The sequence below is a fragment of the Ylistrum balloti genome, unplaced genomic scaffold, assembly GCF_031769215.1.
Source record: "Ylistrum balloti isolate Yb309-2 unplaced genomic scaffold, AGI_CSIRO_Ybal_v1 Utg370354, whole genome shotgun sequence".
NCBI classification, from domain to species: Eukaryota; Metazoa; Mollusca; class Bivalvia; order Pectinida; family Pectinidae; genus Ylistrum; species Ylistrum balloti.
The window spans coordinates 54024-68247 of record NW_026782252.1 but is presented as its reverse complement, the minus strand read 5'-3'; the positions used below and the strand labels follow the sequence as shown (position 1 = coordinate 68247).

Here is a 14224-nt window from a genome sequence, read left to right as displayed (position 1 = left end):
AAACGTTGAAAAATTGGAATTGAAATACAAAATTCCGAATAACAGTGAGCATGTCATACAAACCAACAAAGAAAACACTGACATTTCAACAGAATTTCAATTCAACTCAAATTCGATGACACAAGGAAAAATATTATCAAAAGAAAAACAATTACAAAGAAAAATGTATAAGAAGAATGAGATAAAGTGTTGTGGGAAGGTTTTCACTTCATCGACGACATTCGCAATGTAATTCTGTGTAAATCCATGCAAGTAATTTCACTATAAACGCGCTCATTTAGAAAAAAGTAGAACTACCCGACAATCTAAGGAAAACATTTTTTCTCTAATTGCTGTAAATTGCGTATGCCGAGTCTACAGTATTTAAGTATGTCGTCACCAGCTACTACAAGGAGACCCTACCTGAAAATGACCCCACTGTTCACAGGACGATATACTCAGCGAAACAAATCCCTGTAATTGTTATTATCTGCATCTCTCGAAACCCTGTTTTATGAGTTTGTCTCTCAGTTTCTGGCATCTGGCACGAAAATCACATTTGAGAACAATATTTGGAACAACCCCTTGAATATCTAACAACCTTTAACATGCAAACACCATATGTTGGGGATGCAGGAATGTTGTAATACAGAAATGCAAATACAAACAAATTACTGTGTTATTACGTATGATATGTTGTATCTTTACGCCACAAACATCTCAGAAAATGAAAATGTATTTGCATTTTCTTGACTATGACTATAGCACCATAGTAATAAACCCTTGGCAAATCTGAAATGATGCAGAATGTATGTCATGTTTTGTTAGTGGTACTGATGAATATCTATTCTCGAAAGAGCAATATCGAGCCTTGTAATATCTCTTGTAGAGAGCCACATTTATGCAATTAAAGTAGATAGTGATATAAAGTTCCTTTCATATAGATTTAATGTAAAGAGACAACCCGTACACCATGGCAAGTAAAAGGAACCAATTTCTGTACACTTGGTCGACACAGGTTTACACACGCAGTCAAATTGCAGCTCGTTTCCTTAATTGATTTTAAAAAGGAAGACTGAAAATGATAACACATAGGAAAAAAATATAGTCTTGTTTCTTAACCAATTCCTTGTAAGTCTTGCTGATAAACGTGCTAATGAATCAGCTTCGCCTGAATACATGAATACAATGCCATCATGAATGTCTGGGTATCCGACTCGCGTGCTTAATAATTCTTCTGTTAAGGAAGTACATCCACTAATAAACAACGAATAAGTTATCTGAAACATTCGTCCAATATCATATGAATGTGAATTATTGCACATGTCAACAGCACGAGCTCTTGGTCTCATTTTTTCCTTCAGCTAGTTGCAGCCCGACTGTTTTCACTTCCAAATCCTCGTTCGCCCTCATTAACCTTTGTAAAAGAAAAGTTAATCTGAACCAAGGGGAAATGTGAACTAAAGAAATGATTACATCAAAACCATTGAAATCATACAGAGATAATAAGTTCAGGTGTTCAGGAATGCTGAAAGTCTACTGCTTCATCGATGAGTAATTAAGTAATATTATGTTCTGAAATGAGAGCAATATTGTAATTCAGTTTTAATCGATGTTTCATACCTTGTTAACTCTATGACGGCTTCTATCACGTTAGATCCATCCTTGGCACTGGTTTCTATAAAAAGACTGTCGCACTCCTAAAAACAGAAAACATATTTAAAATTGTATGAGCTACACAAATAGATTTGATGGTTGAGTAGCGCAGTGTACCACATATCCTTCCACGTAACCGCTCAGGGGTTCGATTACCTAAACAGAAGTGAAAAAATCAATCCAGCCTTATAAAACATTTTCTCGTCGCCACAACAATTGTGAAGGATATTTTGATTTTATATTAAGGATAAATGTTTAGTTTTTCATGAATGGATACGGTAGACTATATGCATGTGGTGTACATCTGGATAAATATTCGATGTAAAACACTTTCCATACTGACCCTTGCTAGTCTCTGACCATCCTCGAAGTGCACAACCTTCCGTCCCTGTTTCTCATTTGTATCTCTTAAATCAGTTTTATTTGCACACAACATAACTGGTATATTCTTCTGAGCACTCTCCTGTAAAAGCAAAAACAAAACAAATGTAAGATTCGCTAACCTTTGCTTACAAATAGTATGTTAAACAGATTCCAATTTAACAGAAAAAAATCCACTTAAAAACTGCCCTATAAAGATTTGGTGTACTTACTTTTCACTTTTCATTTTTAAAATACTTTTTATACATGCATACAAAATATACTTAATTGATTAATTAGCTGATCAGTTTATTACATGGCATAATTTCTTATCCTTATCCTCAGTTATCAAATAGTTCGAGATATAATCATATCGCCCTTCTACTAACAATTATCTTTTTATCATATAAATCGGACAGCGTGAATGGTATATTTAAACTCACTCCTATGGATTCTTGCCATTCTCTAATGTTAAGGAAGGATCTCTCGTATGTACAGTCGTACAATAGGAACACACCATCCGCTCTTCGGAAGTAGGATTTGGCAATACTGCGAAACCTTCGGTTAAAGATAAATGATACATTAATTTTCAAATTTTTTTTTTGTAATGTGAATGGCACAGTTGAAGTGTTTTCAAATCGAATACACCTTTTTGACAGATGTACTTTATATTTCAGTAATCAGTAACATTAGTTTCAATATACTGAAAACAAAACGATTCATGACAGTAAACACAGTTGTTGCTTTTTACGATTTGTTTACGATTGGTTGATTAAAACTACACATAAGTACTTCTGGCAGCAAGATTACATGTGTATGCTTATAAACATCGTACGTGTGCTTGGTGTGTATATTTGTCGGGTTAGTGTAAACAACCTATGCTTATGCATTTCTGTCATTTAAGGATAAGAAATGAGTGCTACATCTTAGGCATTTGATATAAATTTCCTTTCAGACGGCATTTGATTGCATATGATAGTTAAGAGGATGATTTCGGGATCAAGGGAAAATATTTCCTTCTTCCGGAGTTGTGTACAATCACACTGGCCTAATATAAATGTACATAAAAATCGATGCATTTGCTAGAGTTACTTCAGTTATTCTATCAGTAACACGGATAAAGGCCTTCCCGACACACTCACGACCATGACACTTACAAACAAAATATCGCAAGAAAAGCCATTCTATTACAGAGTTTCCTCAGTATACATTGACTTTGATCTCATTCAATCAATTTATCCACGCTGAATATACACGGAGGCCAGTTGAGTCGCAATGAAAAGCATCCTGCTGAATACTTTTTCTTTTGAATATCAGAAGACTTTTTTAAACATATCTGTTGGTTATATATTTAGAACTAACAGGAACACTCGTCCTCACCTCTCTTGTCCTGCGGTGTCCCAGAGCTGTAGTGCTATGGTACGACCGTCTACTTCCATCACTTTCGTCTGGAAATCAACCCCTGTAAAACATAGTGATTAATGATATACTTGTGTGCGTTCACTTTCTGTTCGTTTAATGATGTCTTGTAGCGACCCAAAATTCTTATGTAATGGTCCTTATCCTGCTTTATGTCATTATTATAACCATGCCATATTTTGGAAAAGTCTGATTGGCTAAGCCGATATCATCATTGGTAATGACCATGAAATTATCTGTAGTTACCTGAACACGTTCACGACATCATCCAACTGCACAACGACGTGTGCTTGACTTTAAGATTTTGACTAAGGAGTTATCACTGGAAAACCGACCACTTTGTATGCAACTTTCACAATATAAAAAATATATAAAATTTTCACTGAACTTCTGACAAAATGTTATCATGATTAACGAAGCTAGATGTGATTTACAAGTCTGACTCCATGAATAAATTTTGTCCTGTAACATTCAGCTGACACAATGGTAGATAAAAAATGAAACTTATTTAGAAATTACATCCTTTATGTGTAATAGGACGACACATATTGTGCACAAGGCGTATCGATCCAGATATAAATATTCTTAAACAGTGAATGAAAAGCAGAAGTGAAAGATGAGTCTAAGATTATTATGGTGCAGACGAAAATTGACAATGAAAGCAGTAATAGATCTTTAAACTAAAACAGACTTACCTAGTGTTGAACTGAGGTTGGAGACAAATTTTCCTTTACATAGTCTCATGATAAAACTGGACTTCCCAGTAGCTGCATCACCAGCCAGCACTATTTTATACATTCTCTCAGGTTCTCGACTTATCGGCTGCATGACCTAGAATTCAAATTTCCAGGTGATGGTGACAATCCAAGTGGTAAGTTTCGATTCAAATAAGGACAAAAGAATTGGAATAGCTTGAGTATATGCAGAAGAGAATTTCTGATATACACTTAAGACATTTCCCTACTTTCTATGTACACATAATCAGGAGAATTGGATATCGCGCGTCATCACCTTGTTCCCCTAATGATATACAAATACTTCTATATAAACACATCCAAAGCTACCAGTCGGAAACGATTCAAGTATTGATTTTACAAAGGTCATAAAAAGATACACAAGTGAATAGCATCATTCAATATAAATTTAAAACCATATACAGCAGTGACAAAAAGGAATCAAGCTGCATTTCATACAATAATGATTTTTCTCACATATGATAATTTCGAAAGAAAGAACCTCAAGATCATATTAACTATATACCTTAACGTATAATAGACTATTGTGTTTACATATGTGTTGCTATTGTTGAATCTAAACGTATTCAGAAGATCCTGAGATGGCTCATAGTGATTTACCTCGTTTTTAGTTTTTTGTTGTTTCCTGATAGAGCGGCGACCACCGGAACCACCCGAATCTCTTCCGGCTTGGTTATCACGACTTCGTGATCTGGCACTTCCACGTTTGTTCGACGTTACTGGAAGACGAGACGTGTCTTTATATTTATAGACCCTTGGGTCACGCTCAAAGCGACTTTCACCTTCTGAGTCTTCGTCATGTGAGTCTGGGTCCTAAAAAAAGACAAACAGTATGACAGTTATAAACTTAAGTCACTAAACTAAAAGATCGACCAATTTACTTTCGAAATGATGATGGATACTGGGATACGTGTCTGCAACACGGTTTCATTGATGGGGTAGTAATCCGATTTCTTATTCAATGCGGATTTTAGAAGATTCTTTCGAAGTGAAGTCCACAATACTATGGCGTAAAACGAATATAATTTCCGAACATGCATTATATTTTCTTGCATCATTTTAGAGTTTGAAACAGTGTATTAGGTGTGAGTAGACAAAATGATTATTCAAACGTTGCGAGTTATGATTCAAATCCTATGTCACCGCGATGTAATGCACTATATGAAATTTTACCTCATCATCGACATCAATGAAGGCTCTGCGATTGAGTCTAGTTTTACGGATGTGGTTATGTCGGGTATCGTGTTCCGGAAGAATTTCTGACTCAGAGTCGATGTCGTTGTGATCACGAAGTGTGGAGTGCCCGCTGTCTGCTTGGTAACAAAAAGTAGGAATCACCGGAGTTAGTAAGCATATACATTAAATTCAGAGCGGTGGTAAGTATAAGTTCCGAAATACATGAGGCAATTATGGTCAAGGCCAAAGAATGGAGAACGACAGGGAAAACGAATGGGGAAATGGAGAATAATCAGAACAGAGGGGAAAAAACTAATGTAGAACACCCAGAACAGAGGGACCAAACTTATGTAGAATGACCAGAACCGAGGGAACAAACTTATGTAGAATGACCAGAACCGAGGGAACAAACCTATGTAGAACGACAAGAACAGAGGGACCAGGCTGATGTAGAACGACCAGAAGAGAAGGACCAGGCTGATGTAGAGCGACCAAAACAGAGGGACCAGGCTGATGTAGAACGACAAGAACAGAGTGACCAGGCTGATGTAGAACGACAAGAACAGAGGGACCAGGCTGATGTAGAACGACCAGAACAGAGGAACCAGGCTGATGTAGAACGACAAGAACAGAGGGACCAGGCTGATGTAGAACGACAAGAACAGAGGGACCAGGCTGATGTAAAACGACAAGAACAGAGGGACCAGGCTGATGTAAAACGACAAGAACAGAGGGACCAGGCTGATGTAGAGCGACTAGAACAGAGGGACCAGGCTGATGTAGAACGACTAGAACAGAGGGACCAGGCTGATGTAGAACGACAAGAACATATTACTATAATCAAACCACCAAACAGAGGTGTGAAAATTGGATACAGGATAAAAACAGACACGTCAAACTAATTGAGAAATATTAGACCAACAGACAAAGGGGAGGCAAACTAATGGAGAACGAAGAAAACATAGAAGGCAATAATGAAAGAAATTACCTACCATCAGAATCTTAATTTAAAATCTAATCTATGAGACGAAGGCAAAATAATGACAGAAGTATTTCCAAAAAGAACGCTGAAAAACTAGAAAACAAAACCACGTTTTCCTGTAGATGTTTGACTACATCTGCCAAGTACAACATTCAATTTAATTCAAATATATCACTTCCCCCTATGACAACAATGAGAATGAGAATTGAATTACTAGGCTCAATAGCAAGCATTAATCAGGCCCAACTTCGTATCAAACACAGAAATAAAAGCTTTCCCAACAAGATCATTATGACGACTACAGAACTGATTTTTTTATCAACATCCATTTCTCAAAACCATGTTTAATGGTTAATCTGCCATTCCTGCAAGGAAATCGTGATATTGAGAATATGCTATTAAATGTAAAATTCCTACGTTTCGTTAACACCACAGGTTGGTGCAATAGGAAAGTCTAAAACTAGAAAAAAGGAAAATGGGGAATTAAATCATGATGTTTATCACACAAAGCTGTCCCTGTCGGCACTGATGTACAACGACAGGAAAACGTGCTTTACACAAACAACACAACTACAGGAAAAGATAAAAAGAAAACAGCGGTATAACGACAGGAAAATATGATAGACACAAACAAGAGCACAACGACAGGAAAAGATGAAAAAAATAAACACAATTCAACGACAGGTAGGGATGACAAACACAAACAACAGCACAATGGCAGACAAAAATGGCACAAATAAACAACACAACAATTTCATACACAAACAACGGGTACAACGATAGGTGAAGATGACAAAAAAAAAAAAAAAAGCAAAAACAGCATCGTTAGTGAAAACGTGAACATATATAAACAATAGTACAACGAGAGGAACTTATATAAAACATACAAAAGGGGGGTGGGGCGGTTAGTTATAAACAGCAGTAGAATTACAAACAATAGTACAATGATAGGAAAGAGAAAATAAAGTAGCAGTATGAGCTAATATTCCATAGGAACCTTGCTTTATGTTTCAAGCAATCAAATGTAAGGAGTAACTATATCATGATACATACCTACACATTAACAGTATCTTAATGATCTGCGCATCATATTTCGTCCAGTGACGGTAGCAATACTGACAGTTAGCAATACTGACAGCAGCACTACTAACGGCTGCTTTACTGTACCTTTTAATTGTTTATGTAGTGTGCGGAATCTCTCCCACATCATTATCACTTCCACCCTCTTGCGGAGCGTAAAATTGCATTATTAATGTTCCATGGGGGAAAATTTAACGTGTTTATTGGCACAAAAATAATGCACCAACGCATTTCGTGACTTCGCTCTCGACAATGCACACGTGTGTCTATGTGTAACACTGATCGCTGACACTGTCACCATTGACTGCGCATTTTACTTTTAAAAATATGAATATATCTTGAATCGTCATATTACTATTTCTTTACCTATGTCATCACAGATGTTATCCTCTTCACAGGTTTCCTCTCTGGGAAGTCGTGCTCGAATTATTCGTGGTGAGGGTAATGATCCGGAGATAGAAATGTCATCAAGTAATTCATCTTCGGCTATTGAGGTTTCTCGACTGAGATGCAATGAGTTAATACTGCAAAGTTAAGTATCAAAGTATCATACATCACCAAAATTGGTCCGACTTTTGTTTGTTATTTACAGTGTAAAAGCATTATGTATATATACAATTAAGTTTATCAGAGTGTCCACTGCCCTTTAGTATTTCTTTAGTAAATTAAATTCTTGAACATTTACAGGACATAATGACAAGCATATGCTAGCTTATCGCTTTATACTGTACATATCAAATATATGTTCTGATTACAATATACAACAATAACAAGCCTACTGCATGCAGGGCAGAAAGTCACACCAAAGAACTAGAATAGATCACAAGGCGAATAATATGTATGATGTATGACATTAAAAATAATTTACAATAACAAAATAATACAAAATATAAAATGCTTGTGAAGACAAAATTGAGTACTTACGATGGAGGACCACTATGTATGTAATCACTCATGAGAGAACCACGTCGTTCTCTCTCTATCATGGACGCGTTAGAGGACGATCGGGAATGGTTCTGTATCTGTACAAGTCAAAAATGATATGTCGTAACATTAATAATGCAACACAGCAGAACAGCGCCTTAGTATGGAACATCGAACAATCTATATCCATACAACAGCGTGTTTGTAGTCGACACCTTGTTGTTACGAAGCTAATTTGATTAGGTTTGATCACGGTGCCAAAATCGTTTTAATGTGTTAAATGTATGGCTCATCGATAAACGGCATTAATGATATTGGCATTGCTTCCAGACTCATCAATCGATTTCCCATTAAAGAGAAAAAAACTCAATATTATCAAAATAATTTTCTGCTTTTTATTATATTTTTTAACGATTTCCTCTTGTGAAATGCATTAAGATTCCGTATATCTACTGTGTAAACATATAGGGCAGTATTCTCATTCTAAACAATAATGCTAGTGGGAAATTTGTTTTATAAATACATTACATTTTAACGGTAACAGCGCTCAAGTATCATCTATCGCACAATTACCTTCTATGCTATTCAAAATATGTCTATCATGATTTTTTTTTCTATTGAAATATAGATGACGGTATCCATAGTCTCAAGGCCGCTTAAGGGTTGATAGTGAATTAAGAAAATATCTAGAAAAAATATATATTGACAGGAATCAGCGAGTAATTCGACCAGGTAACTTACCATTGGGGTTGGGCTATACTTCGGTATACTGCGGTTAACAACGGCCTCCCGTAAATCATCATTTGTATCATGTAGCTGTTTGTTAGCATCACTAGAACATTAAAACATCATTTTTATGGCAGATCACTTATTTCATTAACATTTTAACTGAGAGAATATTGTTCTCAAAATGTTATTTAAACGCGAAATCAATAGTACTAGGGCAAAACTATATAGAACACAAAATAAACATACAAGGTCATCGAAAGAGAACAAGATTTTACGAAAGGGTAAGCATGTGGGTATCATGTGACAATCTTATAAAAGGAAGTCGAAGAATGAAAACAAAAGATATACCAAAGAACTTTGAACTTGTATCACACAAGAATATATACCTTCTAATGTAATCACGATGGCAATGATAGTTAAATTAAAGTTCTCTCATCAATATTTCTCGAATCATTGTGTCTAACGCTTTTTCTTCAGTCAATACTAATACCTATCACAAAATTGGTGATATGAGAAACAAACCATGTAACATGTTTTGTTTTTGTCGTTTAAGTAGTATGCATTTTCACAAGAATGGATAAAATGAGCTTGATGTTTATATCATATTTGATATTGTTCGTCAATGGCAGGTGGTATTCATTTATCTCATTGATTTTGTAATGTCAGTTGTACAAATCATATAATGTAAATTATGTATTCATACCCGGTAGCGATGATTAATATGATTATTTACAAAATCTCAACAACCTTAATGCCACTTGTAAATGAGCATCTGAACAGATATCCTTTCACTTATCTTTAAACACATATCAAAACTACAAGTTGCATAACATGCAAAGCCCTTCGACATTCTGATTTGCACATGCCCAATATTGATACATACATGCTAACATAAAACAATAAAGAATTGTAGAGATGTGGAATATTACATGATAGTATAAAGCACAGTTATTTGATCCAGAGACCAACATGTTAGAGGGAGTGTCAGTCTCAGGTTACAACATCAACTCTGATCGATAGACATCCGTATTTTCTGTTTTTGTTTTTGATTTGCCAACAAGATATGGCCTGTAGTTACTAACAACTGTAACATGAAGTTGGACGTCAGTTTTGTGATTGTATACATTGTCCTCATTTTAGAACATGACATTACTTACTTGGATTGACCAAGGTTTACATGGCAGTCTCGCCGCTGAAGCAGAAGACGCTTACTCTTCAGGAACACCTGTTCTTATTCTCCTGGTATTTGTTCAGGAGTATCCTTATAAATCTTTCCTTTTCTTACATTTTGCCCTAGATTGATTAATTTTGAGTTTAAAGTTATGATTACGGTGACCTGTTGATATTTTCTTGTTGTTTTAAACCTTCAGCACCTTTATATAGAGAATCACCCTTTTTACTATGTTAAACATCACCAATACCAGTAAAGTCAGATCTGGTAGTTTTGGCCTCTTAAATTCAGGTATATTATACAATGCAATTGGTCACATTCAGGATGATTGTATTAAAAAGAATAAATGAATAATAAAATTTTCGCATTTTCAAGACTGTTTCCAAGCCATTTGATAAAATTATTGAACGTATTTGTCATTTTTCATAATCAAATCTGTTACATAACTCACGCTAACAGAGTTTTCAAAGTCATTTGTGCGTTTTTCACAGAATCTTCATTTCGAAATTTTTATGAGGGTCCTTTGAAACCTTGATAATTTGATCATTCTTTCATTCTTCTTTATCATCTCAATGAAAGGTCCATCTTTATATAAATTATGATATTATCGCACAGCCAGAGTATCTACGGTACGAGAAGAATTAGTTACTGTTTGTGGTGCTGGTTACTGGTGACGTAATTCCTGTAGGCTAATTCCATGTCTCTGACGAAGTTAATATTGCAATGACCACTAAATCAGTTTAAGATAAATAAAGAAAAATCATCCAAATTGCAGATGAAATCCGATCAAAACCAGATACCAGAGTTTCAACATAACAAAGAAATCTGTCATGTACAGTGATGGGCGAACTCATTCCAAAGTCCGAATAGGGTTTCAGTTTTATGAATATTCATGATGGAAGAGCCATGCCAATAGTATTATATGTTACGAGATACTACAATACACAACATATATAAGTGTGAATGACCTTTTCTGATTTCGTGCCCTTTTCGCTTTCTTGTAATAGGCCAGTGATGGGTTAACTCTTGAAAATAAATATTATATGTACAAGTTTTAAAGATGTCGTAGGGGTACTCTATTTTACATAAATGATACATAAACAGTGTTAGATCTGACATTCATATGTAAAAGACTTGTCTTTATGTTAGAACCGGAAACACACACACACACACACACACACACACACACACACACACACACACACACACACACACACACACACACACACACACACACACACACACACACACACACACACACACACACACACATATACATATGTGAATATTTAGATTATATTTCTCTGTTGGAATATTAGATAAGTAATAACGCACTAGGTATAGGAACAATGGTATAATAAAAGATCAGTGAATCAGATACAGTAAACATATTGATTTCTTTGTACATATCATTTTAAAACATAGGCTTTGTTATTAAAACCAATTCGCGACATGTAATAACCACGAGCGATGAGAGAAATAATATACAATGCTTTAACCGGCTGTGTGAGAGTAAATCTCCTTTGTGAAAGTTAATTACCGTTAACTTTAATAAAAAAAAAAAAGATAGAATAAGTTGCCACGGAATAGATTTGGTTTCTAGGATAAATCCACAAGTGATACTTACTGAAGGAGGTGAAGCTGCCTGGTAAGGTTATCCTGTTCCTTTACGATGTCCATCACCGTCTCCTTCTCTCTATGAAATATTGATTAGGGCCAATAAATGGACGGTTTTTATGGCGAGGAAACATAAAAGAAAAACACTATACAGTTCCTCGATTTCAATATAACTTGATGAATGCTAGTAATAACAATTATTCCTAAACTAATATAGGAACAGTGACCTATATAAACATTGCTATATTGTCATATCTTTAACACACATAGTATAAGTTGATTTAGTTTCTTAATTGACAGCATTTGTATATTTGTTTGGTATTTACTGAATGGTCGTCCTGAAAAAAAGAATAAATAAAAGACGACATTGTCAAAGCAATCACATCCCTCGGAAGCAGGGAGATATCAGGCACATGAAAATGTATTCGTCTTTCAAAGACGTCCGATGGATTTTTAAAAATCTTTTCATTAAACATGTCAAGAAGATTATTTCTACTGTTTGATTGCCTGATGTAAATATTTGCTTCATCATAATAAATTCTACACATAGTGTTCAGAATTCCTGTGTATTTGCTTATGTGATATATTGATATATTAAGTGACGCAGTTACGAACTAATCAATATACCTTTCTTTCTTTAAAACACACGGTATTTGCGAAAAGATAAACATTCAAATTATAAACATCCACAGTTACTACATGTAATTCTCATTTACGGAAATATTTAAGTGGAATGTGCGGATAAGAGACAAGACAATAGTTATATGTTTAACGATAATAACCTCAGAAGTCTTGGGTTTGTGTTGCTACTAATTAATATATACTCTTCAACAGAATTATATCATTATGATGATGTTTTTCAAAATCACTATTTTTCACTTTTATTGTGTATTGGAACTTTCACAACTTTATGTTTTTTCATGATTAATAAACAAGAGTTGTTTCCCTTCGATACCACTACTGACACATTGATATTCCATTATGTTTATGGCCGCATTAACAGTCTGTTTAAATAACCATAGTTGAGAGACTCAAATAGAGTTATCAACGATAACGTTTAAAAAATGATACACAGTAATCAGTAGGCTATAACTATGAAAACTAAGCAGTAATTTCCGTTACTAGAAGGCATATTTCATCTGTAAATATGTATGTTTTGGGAGTCAGCACTAATGTATTATAACGAGAATCGATGGTATTTACAATTAACGTGCATTCGTATCTAATAGGGAGAGGAAATAAATGCCTATCATTTATCATGTTTGTTTTAACGCTAAGAATTGAATAAGAAAGCACCTCGTGAATGGAAAGTTAATCATGACAGAAAGTCAAATTTTGTTACAAAAACATAGACATAAAAGGAAAACTGTAATTATCACTGTATTTATATCCTTAAACTAACAGACTGGCGTTTAGTGCCCACTGCCTGGTATTATATGTATGATGTAATCAAAGCGGCGATAATTGGTGAAATTGAAAGACAACGTAGGTTTTCTGCTGATGTAGAAAATAATCTTTATATGTGTTAATAGTGTTTTATTACATTATCTAGTAATTATAACAGTAGGGACCAGTGTGGAGATGTAGACTCTGTTCCTTTGACACTGATCGCTAAATGATTAGTGTTACTTTGTGTGGTCATATCAATTAGGCCTATATACAATTATCGCCAATCATTCAGACACTACTGAAACAAACTTCACCGTACATATCAGATTAAATGTTTTCTAGATTGTAAGTTTTCGTCCTTTTTTATGTTAAAATTGTCTCTATGTTAGCCGTAGAAGTAGAGATGTGAAAAGATATCGCGTGACCTACCGATGTAGCTCGCGACACTTGTCAGTGTAATTGTTTCGTACGGACACCAATTCACTTCGGACAAGCGCCATGTTTGTACGAGTGTCCGTCAGCTCGCTCTTCAGTTGTCGATTGGCAATAGTTATCTCTTCCAGGCGTTTCTTCATATCCAAGAGATGTTCCTCTAGTTCCTTGTTTTTCTGACCGTTGCCTTCCTACGAAATAAAACAAAATAAAACTGTTAATACCAAGCCTCTCTTTAAATCAAACCAAGGCATTAAGACAATTCGTTGACCACATTTCATCTAAATTTCTTTTGTTAGATGTATTTTTGAGGAGATTGCCATGGTATTTTAAATCATATATCATTTTATTGGTTATTTGTATTCCACAGTTATCCTAAAGAAATTAAAAATCTTCAGTTATACAATTATAAATCTTGCAATAGAATAAAAAAAATATGATAGGATTATCTCCCTTTTAATATAATTGTGTTTTAAGCTTTGTATCATGATGAAAACATTACTCATAGTATTTCAGCAACAGAGCTGACAATCTGTTCCGGTACAATACGATATA

At 34.9% G+C, this 14224-nt stretch overlaps 1 protein-coding gene across 1 annotated transcript in view; it reads right to left on the bottom strand.

Moving 5' to 3' along the window:
• Positions 1-1305: 1305 nt before the first annotated feature.
• LOC132553784 (ras and EF-hand domain-containing protein homolog) overlaps positions 1306-14224 on the bottom strand; it is a 28392-nt gene continuing 15473 nt past the window's right edge. The window contains 13 exon segments of the mRNA XM_060218063.1: positions 1306-1396; positions 1603-1679; positions 1979-2098; positions 2439-2553; positions 3364-3457; positions 4110-4245; positions 4770-4982; positions 5343-5482; positions 7774-7931; positions 8332-8429; positions 9073-9163; positions 11859-11927; positions 13667-13860. Coding sequence (XP_060074046.1) covers positions 1306-1396; positions 1603-1679; positions 1979-2098; positions 2439-2553; positions 3364-3457; positions 4110-4245; positions 4770-4982; positions 5343-5482; positions 7774-7931; positions 8332-8429; positions 9073-9163; positions 11859-11927; positions 13667-13860 — 1596 coding nt within the window.